The sequence below is a fragment of the Mustela lutreola genome, chromosome 3 (genome assembly GCF_030435805.1).
Source record: "Mustela lutreola isolate mMusLut2 chromosome 3, mMusLut2.pri, whole genome shotgun sequence".
In the NCBI taxonomy this organism is placed as follows: Eukaryota; Metazoa; Chordata; class Mammalia; order Carnivora; family Mustelidae; genus Mustela; species Mustela lutreola.
This window is the reverse complement of record NC_081292.1, coordinates 119,311,594-119,337,628: the sequence shown is the minus strand read 5'-3', so window position 1 is coordinate 119,337,628 and position 26,035 is coordinate 119,311,594. Positions and strand designations below refer to the sequence as shown.

General features: G+C 34.1%; 1 protein-coding gene across 9 annotated transcripts in view; it reads right to left on the bottom strand.

Annotated features, from left to right (window-relative positions):
- The window catches only part of SPOPL (speckle type BTB/POZ protein like), a 64,878-nt gene that overhangs the window by 6,956 nt on the left and 31,887 nt on the right, over positions 1–26,035 (bottom strand). For 7 of the 9 annotated variants that reach the window (XM_059166746.1, XM_059166747.1, XM_059166745.1 and 4 more), the window contains 7 exons: positions 18,599–18,735; positions 18,315–18,436; positions 17,918–18,069; positions 15,936–16,063; positions 9,847–10,024; positions 9,710–9,765; positions 8,186–8,308 (listed from right to left, as the gene is read on the bottom strand). In XM_059166746.1, coding sequence (XP_059022729.1) covers positions 8,186–8,308; positions 9,710–9,765; positions 9,847–10,024; positions 15,936–16,063; positions 17,918–18,069; positions 18,315–18,436; positions 18,599–18,676 — 837 coding nt within the window. In that variant the 5' untranslated portion in view covers positions 18,677–18,735. Of the gene's footprint in view, positions 1–8,185; positions 8,309–9,709; positions 9,766–9,846; positions 10,025–15,935; positions 16,064–17,917; positions 18,070–18,314; positions 18,437–18,598; positions 18,736–21,616; positions 21,636–26,035 lie in introns of those variants that run through there. The other 2 variants (XM_059166749.1, XM_059166752.1) reach the window with 2 other exon arrangements.

Sequence of the window (26,035 nt, the reverse complement as noted above, 5' to 3'; positions counted from 1 at the left end):
TAAGAAAAGGTTTTTTATTTTTTAAAAATTATTTATTTTTGAGACAGAGAAAGCACGTGCACGCGTGAGCACGCATGAGTGGGGGGTGGGGACAGAGGGAGAAGCAGACTCCCCACCGATCAGAGAGACTGATATGGGACTTGATCCTAGGACTGCGGGATCAAGACCTGAGCCTAAGGCCGATGCTTAACGGACTGAGGCATGCAGGTGCCCCTATGACCGAGAATAATAATAAAAAAAAAACCCTCAAAGTTATTTTAACCTAATATTAAGAAGATGTTCTTGAATAAATATTAAGAAGATTAATGTTAAGATTCTCTTGAATGAATTCAAGAGAAAGACTAATTTTCTTTAGGAAATTTCAATTTATGCAAAATACATACTGTCAATTTTTAAAACAGGTTTATTCCTTTAAAAAAATCTTTCTTGCTCAATACTCTTAATGAGTGAATTTCTCTTCTCCATTTTTTTTTTTAAAGATTTTATTTATTTATTTGACAGAGAGAAATCACAAGTAGGCAGAGAGGCAGGCAGAGAGAGAGAGAGGAGGAAGCAGGCTCCCTGCTGAGCAGAGAGCCCGATGCGGGACTCGATCCCAGGACCCTGAGATCATGACCTGAGCCGAAGGCAGCGGCTTAACCACTGAGCCACCCAGGCGCCCTCTTCTCCATTTTAAATGCCGAAGTGTACCAGGAGGTACCTGTATGTTGCCACTGCTCAATCTTGAAGAATGAATTATAAAGCTGAAAAAATAATTTTGATAACTTCTTTAGTTATTATGATAACTTTAGCAGCTTTATTGAAGTATAAGTGATATATAGCAAACTGCACATATTTGAAGTTTATACTTTGGTAAGTTTATAACATATAACCATTATTAAAACATGACACTGAACATATTCAACATCTCTAAAAGTTTCTTCCTACCTCTTGGTAATCCTCCCCTTTCACCCTACCCCCGGCTAAACCTCTGATGTGCTCTCTACTGCTGTAGTTTGCATTTTCTGGTGTCTTCTATAAATGGAATCATAAAATATGTACTCATTTTTGACTGGCTTCTTCTACTCAGAAATTTATTCTGAGATTCATGCATGTTTGCTATTTTATCAACAGTTCAATGTTTTTTATTGCTAAAAAAAAATTCCATTGCATAAAGACATACCATATTTGTTTCTGCATGCCTCTGTTGATAAACATTTGGGTGTTTCCAGTTTTTAGCTATTACAAATAAAGCTTCTATAAATACTCACATATAAGTCACTGTATGGGAATACGCTTTTTTTCCCTCTTAGATAAAATAGTAGACTCACTAGATCACATGGTGTGAAACTTTTAAGAAGTCACCAATCTTTCAAAGTGGTTGTAACATGTTACATTTCCATCAGCAGTGTATAAAAGTTCTAACTTACACATCCTTGACCATACTTAATGTGGTCTTTGTAATCTTAGCTATTACAATACATGTGTAGAAATAACTCATATGGTTTTAATTTACCTTCCCCTAATAACTAATGATGTTGAGTATCTTTTGAAATAGTTAACTGACATTAACTGAGAAAATGTCTGTTCAAATATTTTCTCTATTTTTAGAAATAACATTGTTGGGCACCTGGATGGCTCAGTCAGTTAAGCATCAGTCTTCAGGTCAGGTCATGATCCCAGGGTCTTGGGACTGAGTCCTGAATCAGGCTCCCTGCTCAGAGGGGAGTCTGCTTCTCCCTCTAACCACTCCCCTGCCTCCCCTGGCTCGAGCTCTTTCTCAAATAAAATCTTAAAAAAAAAGGAAATACATATTTCCTTTAAAAAAATATTGTTTTCTTATAATTGAATTTTGGCAGTTCTTTATATAGTTTGAATGCAAAAGTCCTTTAGCCGGGGTGCCTGGGTGGCTCAGTCAGTTAGGCAGGCAACTCTTGATTTTGGCTCACATCCTGATGTTAGGGTTGTGAGATCAAGCTCCACATCAGGCCCCACACTCAGCAAGGAGTCTGCTTGAGATCCTCTCTCTCTTTCTCAGCCCCTCCCTCTGCTTATGTGCTCTTTCTCTCTCTAAAATAAATAAATAAATAAATCTTTTTAAAAAAAACAGTCTTTTAGCAGCTATATTCTGAATAAAAGCTGCTAACTGTATAGATGCTTTGCAAAGTATTTTCTCCTAGTTTGTGTTGTCTTTTCATTATGTGTTTTCTGAAGTTTTAAAACTTTACTTAAGCCTAATTTATCAATTTTTCTTTTATGTATTGTTTTTTGGTGTGATAGCTCAAAAGTCTTTGCCTAACACAAGACTATGAAGACTTTATCCTATGTTTTCTCTTCAAAGTTTTAAGTTTTAGATTTATAATCCATTTTGCATTACTTTTTGTATTGGGCTTAAAGTTCATATAAGAAGTTCGTATTTTTTTTTTCTTTCAGGCATATAGGTATCCAATTGTTCTAGTATCACTTGTTGAAAAGACTATTCCTTCTTCACTGAATTGTCTTTTCACGTTTATCAAAAATTAGGTATCAATATATGTAACAGTCTATTTCTGTACTTTCCATTCTGTTCCAATAAGTTGTCTATCTTGTAACCAATACACTTCTTAAATCCTGAAGCTTTATTTACTTTTTAAAAATATTTTATTTATTTATTGGAGAGAGAGGGAGAGGGAGAGAGCATAAGCAGGCGGAGCAGCAGGAGAGAGAGAAGCAGGCTCCCTACTGAGCAGGGAACCTGATGCCAGAGCTTGAACCCAGGACCCCAGGATCATGACCTGAGCCAAAGGCAGACGCTTAACTGACTGAGACACCCAGGAGCCCCTTAAATCCTGAAGCTTTATAGGAAGACTTGTTATCATGTAGTTTTAGCCTTTCATTTTGATCTCTTTTTCAAAGTTATCTAACTGTTCTAGGCTCTTGCACTTGCACGTAAATTTTATATCCACTTGTCAAAAAACAAAACAAAACAAAAAAAACCTGCTAAGGACATGTTGGTTCTACTAGTGAATTTTAAGAACTGAAATTTTAATACTGAGACTACTGATCCATGAACAACAAAAAAATTTTTTTTAAAGTTTTTAAAATTTATTTGACAGACACAGGGAGATAGGGAACACAAGCAGGGGGAGTGGGGCAGGGAGGAGGCTTCCCGCTGAGCAGGGACCCCCCCCCCATATGGGGCTTGATCCCAAGACCCTGAGATTATGATCTGAGCCAAAGGCAGTCGCTTAACGACTGAGCCACCCAGGCACCCCCCAAAATTTCTCTTTTTATTTATTCAGGTAGTCCCTGAATTTCACTTATCAATGTCTTGTAATTATCAGTTCAGTCTTTTGACATCTTTTGCTAGATATATGCGTATATATTTAATATTTTTGATGCTACTGCAAATGTCATTTTAAATTTAAATTTTTATTGAGATAGCTATGGTTCACATGTAGTTTTAAGAAATTAATAGATTCCAGCTTGAGAGAAATATGGCAACAGAGTAGAAGGACTCTAGGCTCCTCCTGTCCCACAAACACAACTAGGTAACTATCAGATTATCCTAAATACCCCAGGAATAGTCTAGAAGACTGAAAGAACAAACTCCACAACTAAAGGGAGAGAAGAGGCCACACTTATAAAGGTAGGAAGTGTGGAGACCTGACTTGGTGGAGAATGGACTGTGGGTGCTGTAGAGGGGAGGCAGTTGCAGTCATGGAGAAGGATGAGGGAGAGAGGAGCACACAGAGGAATTCAAAAGGGAATGTTTCTCCAAAAATGATGGGTTGTAAAATGAGAGGACCTGAATTTCATGACTTCTTGCAATAAGTGGGGCTAGAGTTCTGTGGGCTTGGCTAGGATAGAGTTTGGAGGGTAATGCCCTGCTCCTGGACAGAAGGCAGACAAAGAACCCAGGGGTAGGTTGTGTGAAAACAGCTATCTGAAGAATGTCTGGGACACATCAGGGTCACATTATTTGCTTTTCTCTGAGTATAGCCCTGAGAGGAAGCATTCACAGCGACACTTCTCCTAGAACAAAGGAGCTAGTCAGTGCCAGTTAACTCCCCCACCCCTCAGCATAAATACAGACCCAACACTGCATCCACATTGGCTGCCTTACTTGCTAACACCAAGCCCCACTCCCTTGCACTCCAGCAGGACCACCCTTCTCAGTCAAGCTTCGGTCAGTCCCAACATAGCAGGCCCTCCCTCCGGAAAATCAGCACAAACCCTGCCCATAGTTTCGCAGGGCCTCAGTTCCAGATGAAGCAGTGTCAAGTCCCATTTCACAAACAGCCCAGAGCATAGCTAGTTAAAATAAGCCACATCTACATTAGGGATGAAACATGGCCTCCAGCAAAGAAGGAGAGTCTTGTGGACAACTGGCTTAAAGGACAGAGTGACCAGAATACAACAGTGAACCACATGCACAACACACTTGAGATGTGCCCTGGAAGTGCCAGACCCTGGGCACTACATAACTTCTTCTTCATTAGGCCATTACTTTCAGGAACAGAAGACATAACTGCCATAATAATCGCCAAACTAAAACAGGAATAAATAGAAAAGTTGAAGAGACTGATAACCAGCAAAGAAATGAATCAGTAATCAAAAAACTTGTAACAACAAAAGTCCAGGCTCAGATAGATGGCTTCACAGGCAAATTCTACCAAGCATTCAAATAAGAGTTAATACCTATTCTTCTCAAACTATTTTAAAAAACAGAAAAAGAAGGAAAACTTCCACTTTCATTCTATGAGGCCAATATTACAGATACCAAAACCAGATGAAGACACCGCTAAAAAGGAGTACTACAGGTCAATATCCCTGATGAACACAGATATGAAAATCCTAGCAAACTGAATCCAATACATTAAAAAAAAATCATTCACCACAATCAAGTGGAATTTATTCCTGAGCTGCAAGTTTGGTTCAGTATTCATAAATCTATCAACATGACAGATCACATTAATAAAAGAAAGGAGAAGAACTGTATGATCATTTCAATAGGTGCAGAAAAGATATTTGACAAATACAAAATGCATTCCTGATAAAAACCCTTAAAAAATTAGGTTTAAAGGGAACACATCTCAACATACAATGACCATATATGAAAACCCCACAGCTAATATCCTCACTGGGGGAAAAACCGAGAGACTTTCCCTATGTTAAGGAACAAGAAGACAAGGATGTCTACTCTCACTAACATAGTACTGGAAGTTTCTGCCATGGCAAGGAGACAACAACAACAAAAAATAAAAGGCATCTAAAACAGCATGGAAGTAGTAAAACTTTCCCTATTTGCAGAAGACGGGACTCCACCAAGAAACTGCTAGAACTGATGCATGAATTCAGTAAAGTCTCAGGATACAAAATCATCATAAAACCATCTGTTGTATTTCTATATACCAATAATGAAGTGGCAGAGGGAGAAATTAAGGAATCAATGTCATTTACAAATGCACCAAAAATGATAAGATACTCTGGAATAAACCTAACCAAAGAGGTGAAAGACCTGTACTCTGAAGAATGGAAAGCACTAATGAAAAAACTTAGGATAGCACAAAGAAATGGAAATATATTCCATGCTCATGGACTGGAAGAACAAATATTGTTAAAATGTTTTATTACCCAAAGCAATCTACACATTTAATGCAATCCCTATCAAAATATCAGTAGCATTCTCTGGAGAGCTAGAACAATCAATCATAAAACTAATACAGGACTACAAGAGACCCTGAATAGCCAAAGCAACCTTAAAACAGAAAAGTAAAGCTGGAGGCATCACAATTCTGGACTTCAAGTTGTATTAAAAAAGCTGTAATAATTAAAGCAGTATGGTACTGGCACAAAAACAGACACAAAGAACAATGGAACAGAATAGAGAACCCCAAAATGTATCCACAATCATATATCAACTGATGTTCAACAAAGCAGGAAAGAACATCCAATGGGAAAAAGACTGCCTCTTCAACAAACTGTGTTGGGAAAACTGGACAGCAACATGCAAAAGAATGAAACTGGACCACTAGCTTATACCATACACAAAAATAAATTCAAAATGAAAGACCTAAATGTGAGACCTGAAACCACAAAAATCCTAGAAGAGAACACAGGCAGTAACCTCTTTGACATTGGCTGTAACAACTTCCTTCTGCATATGTCTCCTAACACAAAGGAAACAAAAGCAAAAGTAAAGTACTGGGTCTTCATCAAAATAAAAAGCTTCTGAAAGCAAATGAAACAATCCACAAAACTAAAAGGCAACCTACAGAATGGGAGAAGATATCCGCAAATGATATATCCAGTAAGAGGTTAATATCCAAAATATATGAAGAGCTTATATATTTAAGAACTTATAAATTTAAAAATGGGCAGAAGACAGACATTTTTCCAAAGACATCCACATGGCCAACAGACCAATTAAAAGATGCTCAACATCACTCATTATCAGGAAAATTCAAATCAAAACTGAAATGAGGTATCACCTCACATTTGTCAGAATGGCTAAAATCAACAACATAAGAAACAAGAGGAGTTGGTGAAGATGTGGAGAAACAGGAACTCTCTTGCACTGTTGGTGGGAATACAAACTGGTAGAGCCACTTTGGAAAACAGTATGGAAGTTCCTCAAAAAGTTAAAAATAGAAAATACAAAAATACTGACTCAAAGGAATACATGCACCCTGATGTTTATGGCAGTATTATCAAGAATAGTCAATTTAAGAAAATAGCCCAAGTGTCCACCGATGGATGAATGAGTAATGAAGTTGTGATATATACAGAATGGAATAATACTCAGCCAAAAAAAAAAAAAAAATCCTGTCATTTGCAGTGACATGAATGGGGCCAGAGAGTACTATGCTAAGTGAAAAAACCACTGTATGTTTTCACTTATATGTGGAATTTAAGAAACAAACAAATGAGCAAAGAGAGAAAAAAACAACAGAGAGAGGCAAATCAAGAAACAGAGTCTTAACTACAGAGAATAAACTAGCTACTAGAAGGGAAGTAGATGGGGGATGGGTTAAATGGATGATGGGAATAAAGGAGGGCACTTGTGTTGAGCACCAGGTGATATATGAATTGCTGAATCATCATGTTGTACATCTGAAACTAATATTATACTGTATGCTAACTAACAAAAATTTAAATAACAACTTGGGGCAATAAAAGAAATAACAGATTCTAAGGCCCCGCTGGTAATATTTTATAAAACAAGTACAATATTGGGGTGCCCCGGTGGCTCAGTTGGTTAAATTCTGACTTCAGCTTGGATCATGATCCCAGGGTCCAGGGATTGAGCCCCAGGTTGGGCTCCCTGCTCCGTGAGGAGCCTGCTTCTCCCTCTCTCTGTACTCTCTGTCAGATAAATAAATAAAATCTTAAAAAGAAAAAAAAAGTACAATATCACATACTCTCTCTTTCCCTCTGTCTATGTGTATATATGTACGAATATATACATGCACATATTCACACACAAAGGCGTATGCATAAACTTACATATTATATATAGAGATATAAATGGCATGAACATCAATACTTTTCAGAAAAATCTCCCGATGTCCTTCAGGATTGAGAACTAATGGGATTTGAGATTTTCTGGCATTTTTGCATTGATTCTCAAACTTCAAGAAATCACCATTATAGGGGCACCTGGGTGGCTCAATTGTTTGGGCGTCTGACTTCAGCTCAGGTCATGATCTCGGGGTCCTGGGATCAAGTCTCATGTTGGACTCCTCCTCAGCGGAGAGTCTGCTTCTCCCCCTCTCTCTGTCTCTTCCCCACCCCACTCATGGGCACATTCTCTCCTTCTAATAAATACATAAATTTTCTTTAAAAAAAAATCACCATTACAAAAGAACATTATATAACATTAACATTTTTTTTTCTCTTTCTGTGTTATGTTAAAAAATAAATGTCTGAATACTGGGAATTAAGTTAGAAAAAAATCCAATATTTTCTTCTTTTTTATCTTATTATTTTATTTATATATTCTAACTAGTTCAAGATATTTTTATGCCTTATTGATTTAAAAAAATCTAATTTCCATATTATCTTCAATGTCTGCTATTTCATAATATGCTCAAGAGCCATCTATAAATAGTATAAATTAATTCTTCAATATTTTAAGTTATTTGTGGAGTTTTTCTTTGATGATAGCTTTCTAGATAAAACAAGTTGAGGAGATTTTTCAGCTTTTTAAGACCTAATTACTTACTTTGTCTGCAGCTGCCAACAAGTTGTCAGCCATTTTGTCAAGGTTTGGTGCTTTCCCTGTGTAAATGAATCTCATCATTTCTTTAAAAACCTCAGGGTCTACATCATTTATTTCCACTCGATTCTGATATTGAAAACAACATAAAAAAGTTACACTTAAAGAACATACACACGCACAAATGAACCAAAGCAAAACTCTGATAATAATTTAACTAAATCTGCACCCAAATGCTCTATTTAAACTCTACTTTAAAATGGAGATAAGTAAATCTTCAGTAAGCTAAGCAGGCAAAGTGAAGCAAGCAGGTCTAACAGAAGTATACCCAGACAAGTACTGTCATGTAGGCACATAAAACCTCAATTTTTCAATTAAAAAAGAGTAAACAAACAAACAAACAAAAGTCTTTAGGCCAAACAAAATATGTGTGTTCAGTTTTTAACCTCTCTCTTAGAAGAAGACAGCTATTAGTTTTTTCTTTGTTGAATTCCAAGGTCATAGCATAATGCCTATGACCCTAAAACCAATGGTGCTATTCCTAGCACTAAGCAAAAGCAGGGTCAGGTATTTCATATAATTCCACAGCCACTACCTTGAAACTCTCCCTTTTGCAAAAATGACATGTCATACTATCTCTGGGCCTATCACCTCTTTGCTCAAAACATACTCAAGTCCAATGAGCAGTAATCCCTCTCCCCCACTTTTTTTTGAGCAGTAATCCCTTTTTTATTCCTACATCTTTGTATCTGATTTCCCTTCAAGGGATCAATGAAGCTAAACATCCAACACTAAACCAGACCAGACTTTTCTGACCCTTTGCTGACAATAATATTTGACATTATTCATGTTTCCTTGTATGGTAGTCATCAGAAAGCTAATCATAGCATCTGGCAGAACAACAATCCAAGGAAAGAAAGCAGCTATTTGCTGCAGCCTTTAGTTCTACAGAAAGAATGGAGAGCCATATAAGTAAACTTTGGAGTTATCTAGTTAGAGCATGAAGGCTGCTATGTAATGTAACCAGCAAAGAATCAATTTCTGATCTTTAATCTGACTACATTTTAAGACAACAGTGAAGGACAAACATTTGGGAAAACCAAAGAGATATTGGTTACAGCAGACATACAATAACACTGATGTAATTTATGTCATTTTTAAAAAAAATCTAATAAATATCTTATTTTAGTGGTAAAAAGAATGCAGAATTCCAAAATCAATGAATAGCTTAGAAAAGAAGAATAAACATCTTAACTAGAAAAATCTCAAATAGCTATGGACCAGAACCACTCTTTTGGATAAGAACTACCCACTTATTTTGCCACCAGATGGACATCAAAATAGCTATTATTTGGAATATTCACCCACATTAGGCTACATCTATTGTTCTATTACAGAACATTTTTTCCCTATCCCTCTATTTCTAAAATCGTAATGTAACAATGAGAACATGAACCGTTACTTTCAAAACATACATTTCACTATTCTACATTAGCACAAATTAAATATTAGCCTTTAAACCATGTTTACCTTTTTGCTTTCTTCCATTTCATGTTCAAACATTGCATTAAAAACTGGGGATCGAGCTGTAACAAGATTAAGCATCATTATTTAATGTACAGATGTATGGAAAAAATGTACAATATAGCCCAAAAGTTGAAAAGTACCTGCAAGTACAGACTTATGAGCTTTAAATTCTTGTCCTCTCACAAAAAAACTGCAATCTGTAAATCTTGTGTTTTCCCAGAGATTACCTAAATCTTCTGCTAGTCGACATTCAGGCACCTTCAAAGTATTTGTATTAGTATGTCCTGATATATTTACTGAATCTTGGACCACACTCACCTAATAAAAAAGGGACAGCAAGAAAAACACTTTTATAAATTAGTATCAGTAATTAAGTCTATACTTAGATTTCTTATCATTAAAATCATCTGGATAATTCAAAGTACTCCTGATCATAAATGTTAACACTGGGAACTAAATTTAAGGATACAATTTAAAGGAGAGACTAGAAAAAGATCAGAAACACTAGATCATTTTCAAGTGACATTTTATGTAAATAGATGACTTATCGATTGGTTGGAATGCTTGGTCATTAAATTAATCACAAAAACTATTTCTCAGGAAAATAAAAGTCATAAGATGAGGGTGAACTGAACAAGCAGGAGACATTTCTGAGAGATGAAGGAAGAAATTTCTTTAATTTTTCTCACTTACACCAAAGACCTATCAACATTTAAAGTTTATTATACATGTAATAAACATGCCATCACACTCAAAAGGACTTTTTAAGAATATTAAAAAAGGTTATACAACTTCAGTGTATGACAAGCAATTTCTTAAGTATTTTAAGTGTAATTCCTACATGTTTTGACTCTAGTAAAATTGATTTAAATATCTAGTAATATTGATTTAAATTGTAAAGTACAAGAATTCTCACAAAAGCATTGTGCTCATTAAAATTCATGGAAATCTTTTAATATAATCAACAGTAAGAATAATACAAATACAATTTAGTTCAATCTGTAGACCTTCTGTTTATCTATGAAATAATAAATAAAACTTAGTATGATTAAAACACTGCTTTTATAAAGATTTCAATATAATTGGATTAAATTTTCTCTCATTAAAGATGACTATGTACTGAAAATTCTTAAAAGACCACTGATTCTTGTGCATGACTTTTTAGAAAAAGTATGTTACTAATATTAGAAATTTCATATTACATTTAATAAGTGGAAGAAAATACCAGTCAATTAGTAAAGCAAATATTTCAGAGTAAATGAACCATTAGTGCATTAGTGCTACGTGTTAGTTATCTACTGTTTTAAGCTTCTAAGTTTTGTGGTCATTTGTTAGCTAACACAGAACATGTAATAATGGCCCAGTATAAAATATTTGAAGATATTAAATCTCAGGAAGTCCTCCTTCATCCTGATGTATATAAACATGTATCACATGCGAATAAACAGATACTTCTAGAGAAAAATTTTATTTTTCTGAGGATATTTTTATTAGCCATTGTTTTTACAACTTGTATTATTAACTATTTGGAATCCTGTATATCATAGAAATCATCTTATTTAATCACCGTGTTTTACAGACAGACTTCAAAGGAAGATCAAAGAAGGTAACTAATGTGTCAATCACACTAGCAATCAGTATCAAAGGAAGACTAGAGACTATAATTCTCAAGATACTTTTTTTTTAGACCATTCTTTGTACTACACAAATACTTCTTTGGATATCTTTTAAAATCAGTAGTGCTACTTTAATGCAACTATGGTTCAAAAAGGATTTATTGCAAAGACACTGTGAGATGATTTTCTATATATAAGAGCCAAGATATTGTGTATGTACATATATACATAAATACATAAAATCCAACAATAAAGGTTCTTTATTCTGTTAATTGTTTAAACTTCTAAATTGTTTCTAAAATGACTACAAAAAAGAAATAAAGAACTTCACTAATCCCTACCTATTTACCCTATTTTGCCACCTACTATAACTTAATGATACTTAAAAAATGCTGGTGTTGATATTCAGGGTTTAGTTACAGATCACTTTTTTAATCACATAAACAATATTCACTTCTTCCTATCAAGCACTGCTCTTAAAAATTTCTAGACAGTAGAAGTGGACTAGTTCAATTACTTGTATAAAGTATGCAGTCAAGTCATAAAAATGTGACAACATAATTTAGGAAAGGATTTTTAAAATTTTATTTATTGTCTATTATCCTAACTCAAAATAATACATTAAATAGAAAAATTTGGCCAGAATCAGGTGACAGAAAAAATAAAATGAAAAAATACAGCCATTTTTATGAGGCACAGATATTGATAATGTTTTATTTTTATTTTGTATATGTAATCATAGTTCAGAAGTTGTATTATTAACATTCATCTACACAGTATCATCATGGCGACCACAAGTTTTAACTAAGACTTAATTAAGATTTCATACTTCAAGGTATATTCAAATTTTGCCACTCTTAATCAACTATCTAACGATCCCTCACAGTGGCTCCACAGTGAGAAACTTTTGATAGTCCAATTTCACATATTCAAGGTATATTCAAGGTATATTATGCAGCAAAAATTAACAACCTATTAACAGAATTAAACAGAACAAAATCTGATTATTTTTTTGATACCTATAATTAAGAAATCGGTAACATTTAGTTTTCTCTAGCACATATTCAAACACAAGTAATGAACATTCTTACTGAATGGAACCTAGAGTAAAAAATTCAGAAAAAAGTCTGAGATTCTTTCCTATGGCTAAATTATTGTTTTTTCAAAATAAAAGGCAAAGTTATAATATTCAAAACTGACAAATGCTGCAAAGCAAAACATGAAACACATCTGAAAACTGTTCTTCAAATTTGGTTTTAGCTCAATTGTGAGAATTATGATTTAGACTAAAGATGAACACGTACAGATTCTAATCAACTGTGACTACCCTAGAAATCTGGGTCTCTCATAGTGTGAACTGAAGGACTTATGCTTCCAGTTTTAAAAAATCTCAATTCTCCAAACTAGTTTTAAAAGCTAGGAATTGGGCACCTGGGTGGCTCAGAGGGTTAAAGCCTCTGCCTTCAGCTCAGGTCATGATCCCAGGGTCCTGGGATCAAGCCCCGCATCAGGCTCTCTCCTTGGTGGGGAGTCTGCTTCCTCCAATCTCTCTGCCTGTCTCTCTGCCTACTTGTGATCTCTCTCTCTGTCAAATAAATAAAAGCTAGGAATTTACAATGGTTCCTCATAGTACAAATTCTGCCACTCTTAATCAACTATCTAATGATCCCTCACAGTGGCTCCACAGTGAGAAACTTTCGATAGTCCAATTTCACATTTTCTAAAATAGCGGATCTTAGACTTTCTGACTGTCCTAGATAGGTATCCTTCTTAAAAATTTGGTTGACAGAAACAAGGTTGTCATTTTGGTATAAAAGGGCTTTTATTTTTTTTTAATTTTAATTTTTTTTAAGATTTTATTTATTTATTTGACAAACAAGAGATCACAGGTGGGGAGAGAGGCAGGCAGAGAGAGAGAGAGAGAGAGAGAGGAAGAGAAGCAGGCTTTCCACCGAGCAGAGAGCCCAACGTGGGGCTCGATCCCAAGACCTTGGGATCATGACCTGAGCCGAAGGCAAGAGGCTTTAACCCACTGAGCCACCCAGGTGCCCCCATAAAAGGGCTTTTTAAAGAATAAAACCTAACTTCCATCCATTATCACAAATATTTTAAAACAGAAGTGATAACTTAGCAACAAAAAGATAGGATGGGAAAAACGGTGTATCCTTCTAAATGAATTAACTTCAAGAAATACTCAATACATACATATATTCTATCTGTATATACATAATCTTCGGCAATCATGGAATACTATGGGTCTAAAGACTATGAGGTTTAAAATCTATTGAACTGGGTGTCTGGGTGGCTCAGTGGGTTAAGCCTCTGCCTTCAGCTCAGGTCATGATCTTGGGGTCCTGGATCAAGCCCTGCATCGGAGCCTGCTTCCCCTCTCCCTGCTGGCCTCTCTGCCTACTTCTGATCTCTCTGTCAAATAAATAAAATCTTTGAAAAAAAATCTATTGGATTTAAAAAGATGGACTAATCTAAACAGTTTTCTATTTTTCAAAGGTATTCCTCAAGTCTTGTTTTCTGCATCATTTTGGGAGGGAGAGAAGGGGCAGAGATCTTTACACTGCTAGAAATATCTACCTCTGGCTACTTGATTCATGATATGGAAGTTGCAAGATGAAGTTAGGTCTTGCAGAAAAAGGGTAGCACCAAACTGCCTTACCTGTCTACAGCACCACTTGCAGGGGAGGGGGAGGAGGCAGTTCTTTAGGTAGGGCAGTGCAATGCTTCCTCCTCTTCTGCAAGCAGTGCTGAAGGTGCTGTAGAAGGAAGGGCATCAATGAGAGGTATGGAAGAAATGGTGGAGGGCATGAGGAATGTTTGTTCAGATTACTTTTTGCCCACCGATGCTAAATACAGTGCCCAGAGTATAAGTCTCTACATCAGTAAAAAGGTACATATTACAACTATCCAAAACTGAATCTGACCAATGCCAACTTACAAGTCATGGTGGGTTATATTTTTAGGAGTTCACTAGTAGGTAGATAAAAAACATACTTCAAAAGTATATATTGAAAAAAGATCTTAATTTCAGCCTTCATTCTGAATTTCTTGATTGACTAGGTTCCAATATAATATGTTAGGAAAATATCTGTTAACACTATTTGAATTCTAACAACAACAACAAAAAAGAAATTATTTTCGTAAGAGTTTATTTATATAAAGACTTTTAACTGCAATAAATTTTTGAAACTGGATTACATAACTTCAAAGGTCCTTTAAATTTAAAGATTATATGACCTAAAAAATTTAACATGTTGGAATTTATGATAACTGCTAAAATTCTGGAAGAGTCTACATTAAGGATGCTAAAATTTTAAAATAATATAACCTGTACTTATTTAAAATATTACTCTGGATATATGTCTATTGGCAGCAAATGTTTTAGTATTTGTTCTACAAATTATTTAATGATAAACTCTGCTGAAGACACTAGCGGTATGCGCTTTACCAACCAAATAATTATATTCATAACAAATTCATCCTACAGTTCATTTAACTTGCCTAAGTGGAAATAAGATGCACTGTATTTGCATTATGTAGTCTCTAGAGCCACATTTCAATTATTTTTCTGACACAGCATAAAATCATACAATTAGTTTATAATGTTGCCAAGAAATTCAACATATTCCTACAATGAGATTAAGGCTAATTTTGTAGCTGTTAAAATAAGCTACCATACTTCCAAGAAACTCATTGGTCTGAAATATATTTTACACTGAGTTTACTTGATCATAACTTTTCAATCAGTTTTCCTATGAAAACTATCAATTACCTTAAACATTTTGATAAAACTATGTATATTCTCTTTAAACTGTATTGGTAACAAAACATAATCCTTGAATTCACTCCAAAGAGGAATCGCAACAATTTGTATGAGTAAAACCATGTAATGGTAACAATGACAAAAGCAAATTCCAACCTCAAATTACGACAAATCATAGGTGTAAATTATTACAGGGGCTATGCTGGTAACTGTTAAAATATGACATTTTATACAAATAAATATACCTTGCAAGTTTGTGAATAGACATGGGCAAATTTTAAAAATTTGGGATGCTATTTCTTATAATGCTAACATTTATCTAATTAAATGAACCCAAATATCTGAATAAACAAAAAGCCTCCCAATCTTTTCAGGCACTTTCATTATTATGTATCTATTTCAGTATGTATTCAAATTGATATACTACTAATCATGTTTAATATGGTCGACCTGAAAATGATAAAAAAATGATGAACATCTATGTTAGAATTATTCAGAATGAAGAACATACTTACACATTTTCATAAAAATATACATATCCATAGTCTTCCTAGGAGGAAGAAGTATTTAGTATGATGTAGTATAACTACCATATAGAATTTATAGCTATACACATGACAGTTTTTTCAGGATAAGCTACTTACTACACTGATTTCTGAAACAATCTAGTCTTACTAGTAAAACACTTACAAATGAAACCTTATCAATTATACCAATTACTTAATTTTAAAAATATACCCTTAAATTTAGAAAAGTATACTCAATATTGTTCTACTTTGTATTTTTGTTTATCATGAGATATAACTTTGGAGTTCCTTGAAATAAAAAATATACCCACCTCACAAAATAATGTAAGCTTGTCGTCTGGTAAAAGACCATTAGCTTCGTCAAGCAAAAAATCCCTTCGAATGAATTTTTTAAAACCCCAGTCTTTCCCTTGTACAAACCGATATGCTCTTTGGCTTTCTGGTGGAAAACAGAATAGAAATTCAAATTAAAAAATCATCTAATTGATAACATAGTTAAATAAATGCACAAAAATTAAACTTGGCCAATATATCCATTATAAGAATTATAGATATATGTGTTCATAAATGAAATGTCTTAAGAGTTATATCACACAGGACAAGATTGTTTCACAGCAGTATTCAAATTCTGGCCACCATCAATCAGCTCACATTCAGATTTCTGTATCTCTAAGTGGAAGAAAAGCCGTATCAAAACTCTTGGACAAGACCTCTCTCTAACAGTGCGGGCCCTTGAATAATGGAGGAGGAACAAAATACACTGGCATAGCCATATTCCTCCTCATCAAAACCTGATTATAGACACATATCCCTCATTTCTTATTCTCGCTCTAAAAATGGATGCTCTGTATCACCAGGGCATCCTTTAACGTTCCTGGGGCATCTATCCTACTAATTTAAGTTTTACTCAACTAGAGAAAGATCCATCAACCGATAAAACAAAACAAAGTCTCTTATCACTCCTAGATCTATCCCCTCATCCCTAAAAACAACTTCCATGAAGTCTAAAAGATGATTTTAGTACAATTTTTAAAAGACAACCAATAATGCCTAGCATACTACAGAATTGTGTATTATAAAATAAACAAGATCCTCAGTAGAAAGTATTTACAATCTGTTACACAAAGTATTAACTAGAGGTGAAAACAAGTAATAAATTTAATAGAAAGACTCCACATTATGGAATGAATGTTTGTATCCCCTCAAAATCCTTATGTTGTAATCACATGCCCCTGAAGGATGGTATTAGGAGGTCAGTGATTAGAATTAGATGAGTTCATGAGGGTAGAGACGTGATGAATGTGATTAGTGCTCTTAAAAAGGAGACTCCACAAAGCTCCCTAGCTCCATCAGCCATATAAAGACAGTGAGAATTCAGCAATCTACAACCCAGAAGATGGTCTTCACCAGAACTTGACCATGCTGGCACTCTCATCTTGAACTTTCAGCCTTCAGATCTGTGAGAAGCCAATGTCTGTTGTTTATTATGGTACTTTGTGTTTAGCAGCCTAAACCAAGACACTCCACTACCATAAATGTCAGACATGAGGAAAATATATATAAAACTATGTATTACTTTGGCAATAAAAGATATTATTTAAAATTTTATCTGGAGGAAGGTTTATTTTTTTATTTTGGTAATGATATTACTTGATTCTATGACTCACTTCTGGAAATCATGTAAAATTAAAAATATTTAATGTGGCAGTTCATGATATATTTTCCTACTAGGCACACTATACATTTCCTACAATGCTCTTCTATTATGAAGAGATTCAGTTGGCTATATACATGAAGCTTTGAAATGAAGTTAATAGGTCCTGAGACTAAGAAAAACTGATTTCCTTGGTCAGTGTTCAGTCCATCCCTCAAAAAAAATTCCAGTGACAGAATACCAGAACATTCAATCTCCTTTCACACTGTTCCTCAGATTTTATTATCTGGAAAAACAGCAAAGGAGAACTATTTCCTGAACACCAATTATATTTGCCAGGTATTGAAGCAGGCACCATGCCCTAAAAGCAACTATTTTTCTAAGTGACAAGTATATACTGTTTCAGGACATGAAAAGTAGAATTTTAATATTATTTTTAACAAATTTTACATGTCTTAGGAAGTCTAAGATTCATTAAAATAACCGTAAGTCCAGACCAGCATTTAGAATGAAACAATGGCTACATGGCACGTTTGAGGTTAAGCAGATTTCAGTGGGGAAAAAAAATATATCCTTTTCTAGGCAAAAGTACATAAGTTAACACATAGTTACTCAGAGACTTTACTCCAAACCACTTACCCATTGCTTTTGTTTCTTCCCTTTTGGCGTTTAGAAGGGAAAATTTGAATTTTGCTCGAACTTCACTTTTTGGGCAGCTGACTAATAGCAAATATAAGGACAAGTAGTCTTTACTTTCATCATCTAATCCCTTTGGATTTACCCTCAGGCACCTAAAACAAAACAACAAGCTCATATGGAGGAATATAAAACTTAAAACATTCAAAAAAGAGAGGCAATGCTGAAATTAGTTGTTAAATATCACAAACAGCACTCCTATTAAATATCTCCAGTTCTTTATAATTCTCTATACTATTAGGAACTTACTATAAATCTAATATAACCCATTAAGAAACAGTAACAAAACCATAAAGTAGCTGATAATATCAAAAACAAAAATTCAAAACAAAAATCTTACCATTTCATTTTGTCACTGGGGCTAGATGAGAATGTTGAACTTTTTAACACTTCACCCATTTCCTCTCGACAAAAACTGAAGTTATTAATGGTCCACATGTAGGAAAATTTTACTACTTTAACCTAAGAGATTCAGAAAACCACTTTTACAATGATGACTTTTTTGCTTTTAACTTGTCACGTTAAAAACACTTATAGTAACTCTAACAAAATGCTTTACAATATTTTCAAAATACTATAAAATTTTTAAGTGATATAAAGTAAGGCATTTTTAACAGCACGTACCTGTGTATAACACCAGCTTTCTGCTATAGGACCAGTAGACATATCTCCAGGGAGAGGTGGGCTGGGTTCCCGAGACATAGCCACTTTACTGCAGTCTTCCAAGATTTATGCAATATCCCACACAGATGAATACTTTACTACAAAGAAAAGAAATTCCATTTACTGATCAAAAGGTTTGACTGAATCAAGAGGGAGTATTTAAACAGTCATAAGACAATTAGTTTCCCAAATTTGATTATGAGGGAACATGCAAGGATTTCATTATTTCAATAATTAAAAAAGAAAAAAATCAAAACATTTTGCAACATGTAACACTTAAAAACTAAACAAATTTAATGCTTACAGATCTTATTTTATAAAGGTATACTTATCAAAATACCACAAAGCAAAAAATAACATATAGTTTAATAGTAAGAGTATAAACATAAAAGCACAAAATAACATGGACGCTTACTGATAATATTATGATTAAGCCTTGAACAAGGTAGGGGGTTAGGAGCACTGAACCTCCTTGCAGTCAAAAATGCACATATCACTTTTACCTCCCCAGAAACTTAACTACTAATAGCCTACTGTTGACCAGAAGTCTTACTGATAACGTAACAGTTGAGTAACACATATTTTACATATGTTATATACTGTATCTTTAAAATAAAGCTAGAAAAAAAAGTTATTAAGAAAATTATAAAGAAAATGCATTTACTGTACAATTTATTGAAAAAAATCTTCATATAAGTTGACCTGCATGATTCAAACCCATGTTATTCAAGCGTCAACTAATATCTGATTCACCTTTATCTTCTGATATATCAAAAGGATTGCGAAGTTAGAGCAGTCCTGAAAACTACAAATATTAGTCACTCATCTTTCTAAGTCTTGGTCAAAATACAAGAGTAGAAACTAACAAGCAATATTTTATGTGAAGAATAACATAGATTTCCACAGAAGTCTACGTCTATCTCATATAAACAGGTCTCTGTTGAAGATTTTGTCCCAATCGGAGTGTCCCTTACCAGATAATATGTACTTATCATAAAATTTCCTCCTAGTCAGCTGCTGTCTTACTACATTCATTTAGAAACATAATTAATTCAGCATTATCTTGCCAGGATATTAGTGACTAAAGGATGATTCTTTGCAACGTGTAAAGTCTATAAAAGAAAAGTGAAACTCAAGAGGATCTAAGTGTAGTTAGTTTGTAGGCGTGTGGGTGGGGGTGTTTGAAGATTACATTCAAACATAGGCACATCATACAAAATTCATAAGAAAATATTTGTTCTGTGTCTACAATGAAACCGTAGTATGAAACAAGAAAACAAAGATGGAAGAAAGCTATCGGAAAGATGAACAGAAACAAAAGGACCTATAAAAGATATAAAAAAATTTAGAAGTACAAATGAAGAAGCACATTTAAAATCTGCACCAGAAATAAACAATAAAAATACAAAACTACAACTGAGATATATTTCTGTGAAATTCAAAATGAGAAAGAAAATATTACAAGTATACATGTGTTCCTTTAAAGGAACAAAAATCAAGATGGCCCTATTTTTTCCCTCACTGTGAAATGCCTGAGGGTAACAGGATAATTACTATAGAGTTCTAAGGGAAAAAGAGCTGTAGCACAAGGATTCTACACTCTATCATGTTTTTTATTCATGTTTAAAGCAGTAGAAATTCATTTCCAGATGTGTAAAAATATGTAAACCACCTCCAGAGCTATTTAATAAAGGGATTAATTCATGCAAATTATTTTCCAGCCAAAGTCAGATGACTCAAGAGCAAGAACAGAGACAAAAACTTCCACCATGATGTTAAGTTTTCATTTTTATACCTCTGAACATGTAAAACAAATCTATGTTTTAAAACTTCACAGATATCAAAAAAAAAAAGTTCTTAGAGCACTGTGACAAAATAAGTCAAATGAATAAAATATTAAGTAAAATTATGAAGTTATTCTTAAGGCACAAAATCAGTAGAAATCTATAAAAGAAGGGGTGCTATTCATCTGACCCTTAGATCAAGAAATAGCTACTTCAAATCAAAAGCCAGGTTTGTGGGGAAAAACTCACTAACTTAAATGATTTAAGGTTTAGTTTAAAGGAAAAAAACCTTACAAATTAATTATAATTCACTGAACCACTGAAAACTAATTCATTCAAAAATAGAAAACATGGAAAAAAATAAATTAAATGAATTACTAAGTAAGACAATAAACGACAGTAAATGAAACTAAAGGAAAAGAGAAAGAAGGAAAGTAATTTTTATGCAATGGCTGAAAATTCTTCAACTAGATATGGGGAAAATCTGTTATGTCTTATGCTCTGAGAGTTGATATTTGAGTTGAGAACTAAAAGGTAAGAAAAACAGCAAAGACAAATCAAGGAAAAGGTGTGTGTAAGAGGAGAAAGAGCAGCCATTGTCAGGGCCCTAGGGCAAGAAAGAATCTGAGAAAATTTAAGGAAAAGAAAGGAGTCATGTCACTGATGGATTTTTAGCAGATTAACAATGTAATTTAGATAGTAGTAAGATCAGAATTACAACTTTTCAGGAAATAAACTGAATAAAAGCAAGAAAACAAATTGGAGAGGTATTAAGAATTGTATGGCAAGAGACAATGACAACAGACTAATACAGCATAACAGTAGAGGTGAGGAATGTGGTCCTATCAACTGAAATAAATATTAAAAATAAAAAGAAATTGTTAAAAATTAAAAACACAAAAATCAACAGAATTTGTGATGGAATAAAACTAAAGGAAGGATAAATCAAAGAGAGGTTCTAGCTTGGGACTGGTGGAACGGGGAAGATGGCAATGCCATACTCAGATGGGAAAGACTGAGATAAAAGAGTAATTTTGGGGTGATGGGGGATGCAACTTCATTAAAGTGATACGTGCAATGATGAAAATATTTCAAATGAAACAACTTTAAAATTAACCCTTTATGAGTAAACTGTGTCATTTCTCCTTTAAAGTATGACAACTAAATTAATACACTCACACAAATGTACTTATACCTGTGCAAGTTCCTCACATACAAGAGTTCCTGTCACGTGATGTATCTGAAGCACAGCAAAATGTGAGAATCACCAAAATATCCAGCAAGAGAGTCAGAATAATAACACTGGGATTATTCTATCAGGAGTACTTAAAAATCACAACAGCATTAAAGGAGAGGTTAGAAAAAAAAGTGGATGTTCCTTAACAAAACAAGCAAAAATAGGGGCACCTGGGTGGCTCAGCCATGTTAAGCATCTGCCTTTGGTTCAGGTCATGATCCCAGGATCCTGGGATAGAGCTCTGAGTCCCTCTCCCTCTACTGCTCCCCCTGTTTGTGAACACTCTCTCTCTGTCAAATAAAATCTTAAAAAAAAAAAAAAAAAAGCCAAAATAGCGATGAATGATGGTAAACAGTATGCCTCAAAGAAAAGTGAATATGTAATTTAAAAGCATTGCCCATTGTCACTTTAACAAGAATTTCTCATTTATGCATAAAAATTAGGTACTGGTCTTAAATACCTCCAAGTTGTCACCTTCAACTGCTTTTATAAAACACATATGGTTATTTACTTTTATCTGAAAGCAGAACATAAGACAAGCACTCACAACAGTAAGTTAAGATCACTAACAGTCACTTTAAAGATACTAGTTCCCCTACATATTTAACAGCTTTATTAAGGTATAATTTACATATCACAAAATTCACTCATTATAGGTGAATGATTTTTAGTGAATTTATACAGTTGTGCATTCATCAATGCAATACAGTATTATAATTCTCCTATGATCCCCAAAGGTCCTTTGTACCCCCACATTTAGGCAACCACTAATCTGCTTTCCATAGTTATACCTTACCTAGATGTTCCATTTAAATAGAACTGTATCATGTGTAGTTTTAAGTCTGGCTTCTACTGTCTTTCCTGAATGTGTGTTATAGTTTCCTGTTTCTTTGCATATCTCATAATTTTTGTCTGAAAGCTGGACAATGATTAATATATTGTAGTAACTCTGAATTCTGATTTGTTTTTCTATGGATTATTTTCTTCTTTTTAGTAACTTGCCTGGAATTAACACTAGTATCTATTGCCACCATACTTACTGTGTGGCTGCTGATGTTCCTCCTGGCTTTTTATTACTTTTTTTTTTTTTCTAGTTACTTAGCAAAACTGCAGGCTGTTCCCCTTCCTTCTACTGAGTCTGTTACCTTTAGTTGACTAAACTACAGGTTCCCCACCCTCTGGCCCCAAATCAAATCCACCTGATCTGGTGGCAAAACTGCTGTTTTCCTGGCTAGGCCCAGACTGATAAAACTGTCACTGTTGTTTACTGGGCTGGGAGTGGAAATATGAGCAGAAATATGAATTGGATATTTCTCTTAACCAAGTTCAATTAATAAATGTACTAAAAAGAGTAATGATTATCAGAGTTACCTGTTAGAAATATGTGAAAGGGGTCCTAGTTAATACTTTCAGCTGCTCTAAAGCAAGCTGATAAACCATTATGAACAGTTGCAAAAACACAAACCAAGAAAAATATTTGCACTGTATTACATCACGAGGGGTTAATTTCCCCAGTATGTAAGAAATTCCTGAAAATTAGAAAAAGAATACAAATAATTCACAGAAAAGAACTTTACTCATTATTGGAGAAATACAACTTAAAAGAAAATTAAGAATTTATTTTTTAACCTATCAGACTGGCAACAACAATCCACAAGATTCATACATTTCTAGTGGGAATATAAATTATACAGCTGTTTTAATAATCACCCTTCTCATTTTTTTTTAATGGTGAAATTCCTGGCAAAAGAGAAGGAAATAATTCTAATTAAAAAGATACAAATTTTATTTTAAATATGAGAACACCTCTGGCATTATTTGATGGCCCTGAGAACAATTTATATAATTTCTGGCAACTCAGAATGATTTCAAAAAACATTCAGAAAAATAGCTAGATATAAAAGCAAGTCACATGAAAAAATTTAACCTCCTTTGTAATCAATGCATACAAAAAGAACACATTCAATTTTTTACCTATAGTATGGTCAAAGGTTATTTTAAATCATTAATCTCTGTACAGCCAACAAAATTGCAGAGAGATAGACATTTAGTCTTTTTTTTTTTCTTTTTTAAAGATTTTATTTATGAGAGAGAGAGTACAAGTGAGGAGAGCCTACAAGCAGGGGGAGGGGCAGAGGGACGGGGAGAAGCAGGGCTTGATCCCAGGACCCCAGGATCATGACCTGAGCCAAAGGCAGCAGCTTCAATGACTGAGCCACCCAGGCGCCCCCAGTTAGCCTTTTCTGTAAAACAATTTTACAATTAGTATCTAAAGAAACTCTTTACCAGATTCACCCTACATATTTATCCTGAGAAAAGTATTACAACTGTGGAAAAAACAAATTAAGTATAAATACAGTATGCTTTTGTGATATACATGTAGGATTATGCAACCATTAAGAGCATTAAATGTTCTTAATGTCAGGGAAAGTATTCAAATCTGCTGTGCATGGGTATATACAATTTTATTAATATAATATATTTACTGATATATAATTTTATATTTATATACATACATATGTACATAAGGAGTAGGCCTAAAAGGATTTTACTTATATAAATAACACCCAGAGTCAATACAAGTATAGGTGCATGAAAAAAACCAGACTGGCACAAAGATCAATGAGTTATACTTTGGCACTGCAATATCAACACTGATAAGTTATACACCTAAATATTAATAGAGGCTGTATCTGGATGGTAAGATTTTCTAATTTTTCTCTATATTAATAAATAAATTTGTCATTATTTTTAAAAGTAGAAAATACAGTTATTTGCATGCCATATGAACACACAGAAAACATGTAATGTGTGTGTGTGCATGTATTACTCTCTAAGGAGGAGAGATTGAGAGATGTTCAAAGAAAATGTTAATGTTAATCTTCCTAATATTTAAATTTTCATAAGATACCAACTAACTTAACATTAATAAAATACATAAGTAAGTTTAAAAAACCAGAAGCATAAAGAACAGAGTTCTTTAATGCCTCTACAAGAGCTATTACCTCCTCAAGTGTAACTCACAACATAGTTCATAAATAAAGCCAACTAAGTAAAAGGCTACAGATTTTTGTTTCTTTTCCAACTATTCTTGCAAATGATGCAGTTATGGAATGGGAGTATGGAGAATGCCGCTGAGCGCTTACAAGACATTACATACTTCTTTATTCTTCAACAAATCTATGAGATGTGTGGTAATAATCCCATCTTAACCATGAGAAAATCATCAGGCAGGTTAGAAAGCTTACTTTAGACTACAGATAACCAGAAAATGGTTGAACACAAATTTAATGGGTTTCACAGCCTATATATACTCTTTCCATGGAATCAGCTGCCCCTTCTGATATTACAGAGCTGAAACAGCCCTGGTCCAACTCTCATTTTACAGAGGAGGACCAAGAGAGAGACTGGGTACAGAAATAAATGGTCCAAGCTTATACTGTTAGGTAAATCTTAGAAGAAAGGAAAAGAACTCCCAAAGTCTATTTCAGTGCTGTTTCCAGTATTCTATTTTTTTTCTCTTCCAAAAAAAAAGCACAGTAGACTATCAACTATCAACTATGTCCAGGACATTCAGGACTTCCTAATCTTGTTCTCACAGAAGAGCTTGCAGAAAGAGAGCGCAAAACTAGAAATAAGATCTAGAGAATAATACAAGATAATCAATCAACAGATATTAACAAATAAGTAAAAGTTTCTTCCATATTCTACATAGGCTTTTAAAAATTTTAAGTAGTGTTGCCTAGTTTTACGTACTAAAGGAAAACAAGTCTCTTGTTATTGAAATAAACACATGTAATTTTCTACCTTAACAAAATGTCTGAGTGCCAAATTAGTGTTCAAATGTATATGTCATAGACATACACATAACTCCATAAATTATAAAGAACTTCAAATATTCAAAAAATGTCAACCATCTTCCTCCCACTATCCTTGTGTGCCCTCCCACCACCAAATCTCCTCTCCCCACAAGAAGTTATCTATATCCTGAATTTGTCCTCACAGTGATGAAATTTCTTCACATTCTTATTACCCACTTATGAATCTCTGAACTATATAGAGAGAAGCTCACAGATAACATAATAAAGTATATGAACATAGATGTCATCAAAAATAGCAAAGTGGTGAACTCCAAAACTCCATCCCTTCAAAAATGCAATGAATAAGCTGGGAAAAATGTTTTGGAACTCTGAAATCAAATGAAAACTTACAATCAGGAAAATGCCTGATGAAGAATGCAGCTGCTAAAATTTCAGGAAGTAGGTTTTAACATATGTACTTACCATGGTCCCTTCCTCAGTTAAGCAGCAGCCATGAAGACATGAGCCCACATTTCTGGTGCAGGTTGCTGATACCAGAGGGAGCTATACAGACTTA